Source organism: Nematostella vectensis, chromosome 15 (genome assembly GCF_932526225.1).
Source record: "Nematostella vectensis chromosome 15, jaNemVect1.1, whole genome shotgun sequence".
In the NCBI taxonomy this organism is placed as follows: domain Eukaryota; kingdom Metazoa; phylum Cnidaria; class Anthozoa; order Actiniaria; family Edwardsiidae; genus Nematostella; species Nematostella vectensis.
Genome location: NC_064048.1, coordinates 7938744 through 7947298, shown reverse-complemented (window position 1 = coordinate 7947298; position 8555 = coordinate 7938744). Strand labels below are relative to the sequence as shown.

Here is an 8555-nt window from a genome sequence, read left to right as displayed (position 1 = left end):
TTGGGGCAACACACTGTAATACTAACTTGATATGCCAAAGTGTTTAGAGCAAATAAAGACGCACATAGTCTAATCGTGGATTATTCTGAGTTCTTCATTGCGGGTGTACAACAGGGACCCCTCGTCGGACCAAAAGAGCCCATTAGCATCCTTCTGTAAGGAACCTGCTATGTAACAACGTAGAAGCCTTGTCTTGATCGTCGGTCTTCTATCGCACAGTGTCACAAAGGGACCAACAGCATTAATAAATTTCTCACACCAGGAAGAGCGTAGAGCCATAACAGAAGCCGCTAATAAAACAAACATTCATAGAACATTAGAATAAGGAAATACTTTTCCCGGTTAAACATACTGGACCGGTAAGGGCTTGTTTCGTTATTCGTGAAAGGACAGATAATTTCTTGATCATTGCTTATCCGTGAATCATGAAAATAGACATTCTCATGCAAAAAACTCACTTTTTATCCAAATTGCCATCACTTCAAACAACCAGATTGTTTAAATTAAAGCTTTTTTATAGCTTGATTGGACAAGAATTGTGATATACAAAAGATGCCCAATGGTGTTATACGTAAACGGGCACTAGGCCCATGCAGGACGTACCCCAATTAAACAAATTTAAAATAGAAATGCACGCATCTCGTGTCGTAACAAAGGGGGGAAATGTGATCCTGAGAAAACCTTACTTTGGCTTGTGCATGGGGAATATTCCACGACTTTTATGGCCCCAAAGTATGAGCCTGTGCTGCGAAAGATGCTCCACGGTACGACATCACCCTCGAATGCATCACCTCCTCGGTGTAAGGCCATCAGATCCGAATTGTCCAGGAAAACGCTCCACACGTTGAAGTGGCTCATGTGCCCTGAGAACAAAAAGCAAATAAGGGAGTGTTCATTAAATACACCAAGGAGGGGGGGGGGGGGGGGGGGGGGGGCTTTGAAATTTTAAGGTGTCTTGAGTAAAAATCTTTCCTCCCCTCGGTGTAATTGATAAACACTCCCTGACCAAGACTACTTGATAAGTCAATCAAAACTGTAAAAAATAACTATTTTTTAATGACTAAATAATTAATAAAATGTGTGACTGAGTCTTAAAATGAAATTTATGCAGCTTTGAATTTAAACTTCATAACTGTCTTGCGCGATGCTTTCTTTTATTACTTAACTCTATTCAGACCGGGTTTTTTTGGGACTTCCCCTGACCGGGGGAAGGGGGGTCTCTTTCGGCCCCCCATCCGTAACTTTTGAGCCATTGGAGCTATTATGACCAAATTTCTAAAGAATCATTATTTGACAAAGAGGAACAAAATGATATATTGTGTTGCTATATGACGTCATTATGACGTCATTTAAGGACATATGGCATAGAACATCCATAATCCAAATACGTTATCATAATCGGTTCGTATTCAAAAAGTGAACGATATTCATCAAAAAAGTTGTCACGATGACGTCACTTAAGTTACCAGAAACGGGCAATATTTCAGGGTTTTTTTAAAGATATGTATTTCTGTATGTCTTTTTACGATCATCTTATTATATTTCAGTAGACATATGTTATTAGTGACACTGTTTCTATGACAACAATATATGACACCTGTGACGTCATTGATTGTCATGGAACCTTTAATATCGCATGTCTCAAAACTTAGGTGCTATCGTTACCAGGGTACATATATCAAAATTTTGTTTACACCAAACTGCTCCCAGATAAATTTAAGGAAAAGTCATCAAATTTGAATGCTCTAGCCCTACTAGTTCAAAAATTATTACAGATCAAAGGTGCTGGGGGGCTCAAAAGCCAACCCCCCTCCCCGGTCTAAATAGTGTTAACAGCTTAAAATAGTTTAATAAATTATGGCTTTATATCGTCGGATGCAGGATTTTTTTTTATTAAAGGGAAGGTGGAAGGTGACGACTCTCTTTTTTTTCTTCCATTGGGGGCTGTCACTCTCGCAACCCCTTTTTCTGATCCACCACTGTTTTATGGAGTTGAAATCATAACCCCTTTGATTTATTTCAAGTTGACCAACTTGTCAAACTTAACAGAGATGCCTTTAGTGCGATAATGCGTACATTCCGAGCCTCCGTACAAGCTGTCGTGCATCACGGCCGTCATCGCGGCCCATTCTCCTTCCTAAAAAAATGGAAATCATGCCACCATTTTTTGCTCCCGCTCAATGCCGAAGGACTCAAGGCATCCATTTCCATCGGCTTATTCAAGCAACTAACCAATTTTCCTTCAATCAAATATGGTCAATAACATATCAGACTTCATTCTTAGATTGTTATTTTGAAGTTTCCTTGCGTATAAACCATTGTATTTTCAACGATAAACAATAACAATGGAATGGTTGATCAACATTTTTTAACGGGGTAGCTTACCGGTTAACACCTGAGACGTCTGAAAGCCTCCACCATGGGCGTCTAATTCGTGGCCAAGTATTAGTATACCTCCTCCTTGCATCGTAGAACCTACTTCATAAGTGCCGTTCTTCACAAGCGTGTCTCCGATATAACAGAGTGTCCGCCCATCCGATTTCCTCCATTGCCACCCAAACCACACCCAGCCATTAGCAGCGAACGGCGTGATGGGGAAATATCTAGGGGAAACACGAGAAGCTGGGTAGCACATCAATATCTTGCTGCTAGGGGCTCGAGGTATTAGCGGGATTCCACTGAGCTGAACTCCAAACGGCAAACATAATTATTGATGGGTAGATCACAAAAGCATTACTATAACGTTTTTTTCCATTGGGTTTGTTTATTTATGTTATAAATTTTAGATAACAAAAAAATGAAGATCACTTATAGCGGGAGTTCTTGTAACGGGTGCACTGCTAGTCGTTGCCCCCCCCCCCCCCTCCCCCCGTCAGCTAATCCTGGGTACTCGCGCCTGGGTGGAAGAAAGCAGTGTTTAAGAGGTAGAGAGATAACGTTTACTTACAACCACTTGTTTAAGAGGCTGATCGACAGCGTATCCGATTTATGATAAAGTCCAAAGTAGTCGGGCACACCGGGGATGCTATACGCCACGAGACCGCTCTCCTCTGCTTTTGGCCTGTTGACCCAAATGCTGAGAGTAAAGGCTTCCAGATCAGGAAAAGTTCCTGGAAATCTGCCGTAATTACTGGTGGACTTGACGGCGCCAAAATCCAAATAAAAATCGACTGAGCGCACTGAAATGTAAACAGAAAAAAATATTTATTATGCAGCTTCTGTGCTATTCGCACTCTCATTGGTTGATTTGCATGCCGTACAAACCTTAGTGTCCCAAGGGTGTCCGTTATACACAGGTTTTACTGTACAACAAACATAAGCTTGTATCCCAAGGTTGTCCGTTATATACAGGTTTTACTGTTGAACGAACATTAGCTTGTGTCTAAAGGGTGTCCGTCATACACAGGTTTTACTGTACAAAAAACATTTTCCTGTGTTCCAAGCGTGTCCACTATATACAGGTTTTACCGTACAACAAATATGGCTTGTGTTCCAAGTTTGTCCGTCATACACAGGTTTTACCGTACAATAAACATTAGCTTGAGTCACGAGGGTGTCCGTTATATGCCGGTTTTACTGTACAACATGCCGTACAGAAGGTTCCATTGCACTCCTAGCTCGATGACTACTATATTTCTTACCTGGTGATCTGATATCATCGTGTGCTTGAAGTGTGACGTTCCCCATCTTGTTGTCCTCCTTAGCAAGATTCTTCCAGCTTATAACGTCACCAGACTCGAGTCCAGTCCCTTTGCTCAAAGCAGCCATGGACAGGCCTCCCAACAGACGACTCCAAATGTTCACACTAGTAAGGTTGCCATGGAAATTCAAATCCGAATCTTGATTAAGGGCGCCATTGAGAACCCGATAGGATTGCCCAAGTACCATGGTGCCCCCGGCTGGGAGGGTGTGGCCAGTGGCAAATCCCGTCTGGCTGAGTCTCAGTATACCGTCCGCATGTATCTCCACGTGACCATCATTTGACCGCCACGTGATTCCGTAATGATGCCATTTGCCGTCAACAACCGGAGGACCATGAAGCATTCTGGGTAAAATAAGAAGCTCAGATTAGGTCTAGGTAATATACAGTTTTAATCCTGAAAATCTCATCCTGCTCCAATACTTAAAAGACAGCAAAATATATATATTAAAACAAATTCCTTCAATGAGATAAGAATGTTAAACAAAAATGATTTTAGCGGATTTTCAATTATGAGCTAGAAAAAACCGGCGCGATTCAAACCATAATTGTTTGACTTATTTGCATTTTCTCTTACCTTAGAGAGCCATGTATATCAAGTTCAAATATCCCTTTAGTGGTGAATCGCAAGGCTATCGCGGAGGCGTTTGAGCTATCAATGAAAGTAAATGCTGTCCTTGATTGGGAGGCCCTGACGACGGGAAGCTGAGCCCACAGACTTATGCTGACCTCTGTCAGCGGGTTCTTGGTAATGGCAGCGAGTGACAGCTTTGATGTGATGTCCTTATTTGGGAAGTGTGCAATAGACATTTTTGGAACTGCGGGGGAAAAATATAATGCCAAAACATTTTACCAGAAACTTGCGGATCAAAGCTATTATCTTACCAGCCAAAAATACAGGAAATGTAATGAGACATTATCTAAAATAAAGACTTAAATAAAGACAAAAAATGTTGCTTCTTAAAAAGAAAGGTATGCTTGGTATCGAAACTACTATAGCTAACAGAGAGATAGCTAACTCCACTTATCCTTCATTTCACTCCCAAACCTAACGTACCATTTCACACTGACACACTACCATGGCCATCGTAGTTAGAAGGTTAGCTAAATTAGCTTGCAAGAATCACCTGTTTTTATTGACGCGAATTTTTAAAACTAATCACACTTACCAGTAGCGGATCTAGGGGGAATGTTTAGGGGGTTAATAGGGGGTTTACCCCCAACCCCCCCCTGGGCTGCCAGAAACTTATATGTAAACTAAAAACAACCTCCTCCCCCTTGCCACTGTGCCAACCCCTTCCCTTTAGCGAAAGGCTAGATCCATCCTACTTACTATTTTTCTCTGATGGCGAGATGCGTCTGATTACCCCCTCCCCCTTTGTCAATGAGCCAAACCCCCCTTTAGGGAAAAGCTAGATCCGCTTACCACTTTTCTCTGATGGCGAGATGCGTCTAACATCCCCATGTAGCGAAAGGCTAGATCCGCCCCTACTTACCACTTTTCTCTGATGGCGAGATGCGTTAACATCCCCATGTAGCGAACGGCTAGATCCGCCCCTACTTACCACTTTTCTCTGATGGCGAGATACGTCTAACATCCCCATGTAGCGAAAGGCTAGATCCGCCCCTACTTACCACTTTTCTCTGATGGCGAGATACGTCTAACATCCCCATGTAGCGAAAGGCTAGATCCGACCCTACTTACCGCTTTTCTCTGATGGCGAGATACGTCTAATATCCGCATGTAGGGAAAGGCTAGATCCGCCCCTACTTACCGCTTTTCTCTGATGGCGAGATGCGTCTAATATCCGCATGTAGCGAAAGGCTAGATCCGCCCCTACTTACCACTTTTCTCTGATGGTGAGATACGTCTAACATCCCCATGTAGCGACAGCCTAGATCCGCCGCTACTTACCGCTTTTCTCTGATGGCGAGATACGTCTAACATCCCCATGTAGCGAAAGGCTAGATCCGCCCAAACTTACCACTTTTCTCTGATGGCGAGATACGTTTAACATCCCCATGTAACGAACGGCTAGATCTGCCCCTACTTACCGCTTTTCTCTGATGGCGAGATGCGTCTAACATCCCCATGTAGCGAAAGGCTAGATCCGCCCCTACTTACCACTTTTCTCTGATGGCGAGATGCGTTAACATCCCCATGTAGCGAACGGCTAGAACCGCCCCTACTTACCACTTTTCTCTGATGGCGAGATACGTCTAACATCCCCATGTAGCGAAAGGCTAGATCCGCCCCTACTTACCACTTTTCTCTGATGGCGAGATACGTCTAACATCCCCATGTAGCGAAAGGCTAGATCCGACCCTACTTACCGCTTTTCTCTGATGGCGAGATACGTCTAACATCCCCATGTAGCGAAAGGCTAGATCCGCCGCTACTTACCACTTTTCTCTGATGGCGAGATACGTCTAACATCCCCATGTAGCGAAAGGCTAGATCCGCCCAAACTTACCGCTTTTCTCTGATGGCGAGATACGTCTAATATCCGCATGTAGAGAAAGGCTAGATCCGCCCCTACTTACCGCTTTTCTCTGATGGTGAAATACGTCTAACATCCACATGTAGCGACAGCCTAGATCCGCCGCTACTTACCGCTTTTCTCTGATGGCGAGATACGTCTAACATCCCCATGTAGCGAAAGGCTAGATCCGCCCAAACTTACCACTTTTCTCTGATGGCGAGATACGTCAAACATCCGCATGTAGCGAAAGGCTAGATCCGCCCCTACTTACCACTTTTCTCTGATGGCGAGATACGTCTAACATCCCCATGTAGCGAAAGGCTAGATCCGCCCCTACTTACCACTTTTCTCTGATGGCGAGATACGTTTAACATCCCCATGTAACGAACGGCTAGATCCGCCCCTACTTACCGCTTTTCTCTGATGGCGAGATGCGTCTAACATCCCCATGTAGCGAATGGCTAGATCCGCCCCTACTTACCACTTTTCTCTGATGGCGAGATGCGTTAACATCCCCATGTAGCGAACGGCTAGATCCGACCCTACTTACCACTTTTCTCTGATGGCGAGATACGTCTAACATCCCCATGTAGCGAAAGGCTAGATCCGCCCCTACTTACCACTTTTCTCTGATGGCGAGATACGTCTAACATCCCCATGTAGCGAAAGGCTAGATCCGACCCTACTTACCGCTTTTCTCTGATGGCGAGATACGTCTAACATCCCCATGTAGCGAAAGGCTAGATCCGCCGCTACTTACCACTTTTCTCTGATGGCGAGATACGTCTAACATCCCCATGTAGCGAAAGGCTAGATCCGCCCAAACTTACCGCTTTTCTCTGATGGCGAGATACGTCTAATATCCGCATGTAGAGAAAGGCTAGATCCGCCCCTACTTACCGCTTTTCTCTGATGGTGAAATACGTCTAACATCCCCATGTAGCGACAGCCTAGATCCGCCGCTACTTACCGCTTTTCTCTGATGGCGAGATACGTCTAACATCCCCATGTAGCGAAAGGCTAGATCCGCCCAAACTTACCACTTTTCTCTGATGGCGAGATACGTCAAACATCCGCATGTAGCGAAAGGCTAGATCCGCCCCTACTTACCACTTTTCTCTGATGGCGAGATACGTCTAACATCCCCATGTAGCGAAAGGCTAGATCCGCCCCTACTTACCACTTTTCTCTGATGGCGAGATGCGTTTAACATCCCCATGTAACGAACGGCTAGATCCGCCCCTACTTACCGCTTTTCTCTGATGGCGAGATGCGTCTAACATCCCCATGTAGCGAAAGGCTAGATCCGCCCCTACTTACCACTTTTCTCTGATGGCGAGATACGTCTAACATCCGCATGTAGCGAAAGGCTAGATCCGCCCCTACTTACCGCTTTTCTCTGATGGCGAGATGCGTCTAACATCCCCATGTAGCGAAAGGCTAGATCCGACCCTACTTACCGCTTTTCTCTGATGGCGAGATACGTCTAACATCCCCATGTAGCGAAAGGCTAGATCCGACCCTACTTACCGCTTTTCTCTGATGGCGAGATACGTCTAACATCCCCATGTAGCGAAAGGCTAGATCCGCCGCTACTTACCACTTTTCTCTGATGGCGAGATACGTCTAACATCCCCATGTAGCGAAAGGCTAGATCCGCCCAAACTTACCGCTTTTCTCTGATGGCGAGATACGTCTAATATCCGCATGTAGAGAAAGGCTAGATCCGCCCCTACTTACCGCTTTTCTCTGATGGTGAAATACGTCTAACATCCACATGTAGCGACAGCCTAGATCCGCCGCTACTTACCGCTTTTCTCTGATGGCGAGATACGTCTAACATCCCCATGTAGCGAAAGGCTAGATCCGCCCAAACTTACCACTTTTCTCTGATGGCGAGATACGTCAAACATCCGCATGTAGCGAAAGGCTAGATCCGCCCCTACTTACCACTTTTCTCTGATGGCGAGATACGTCTAACATCCCCATGTAGCGAAAGGCTAGATCCGCCCCTACTTACCACTTTTCTCTGATGGCGAGATACGTTTAACATCCCCATGTAACGAACGGCTAGATCCGCCCCTACTTACCGCTTTTCTCTGATGGCGAGATGCGTCTAACATCCCCATGTAGCGAAAGGCTAGATCCGCCCCTACTTACCACTTTTCTCTGATGGCGAGATGCGTTAACATCCCCATGTAGCAAACGGCTAGATCCGCCCCTACTTACCACTTTTCTCTGATGGCGAGATACGTCTAACATCCCCATGTAGCGAAAGGCTAGATCCGCCCCTACTTACCACTTTTCTCTGATGGCGAGATACGTCTAACATCCCCATGTAGCGAAAGGCTAGATCCGACCCTACTTACCGC

At 45.1% G+C, this 8555-nt stretch overlaps 1 protein-coding gene across 1 annotated transcript; it reads right to left on the bottom strand.

The window, feature by feature from the left end:
* LOC5510017 (neuronal pentraxin-2) lies at positions 1–5794 on the bottom strand. Its single transcript, XM_048722639.1, has 7 exons — positions 5756–5794; positions 4278–4518; positions 3642–4045; positions 2948–3179; positions 2386–2603; positions 687–863; positions 1–290 (listed from the first exon to the last, which is right to left on the bottom strand). The coding sequence occupies exons 2-7, from the start codon at positions 4508–4510 to the stop codon at positions 70–72; spliced, it is 1485 nt and encodes a 494-aa protein (XP_048578596.1). The 5' UTR covers positions 4511–4518; positions 5756–5794; the 3' UTR covers positions 1–69.
* Positions 5795–8555: the final 2761 nt, after the last annotated feature.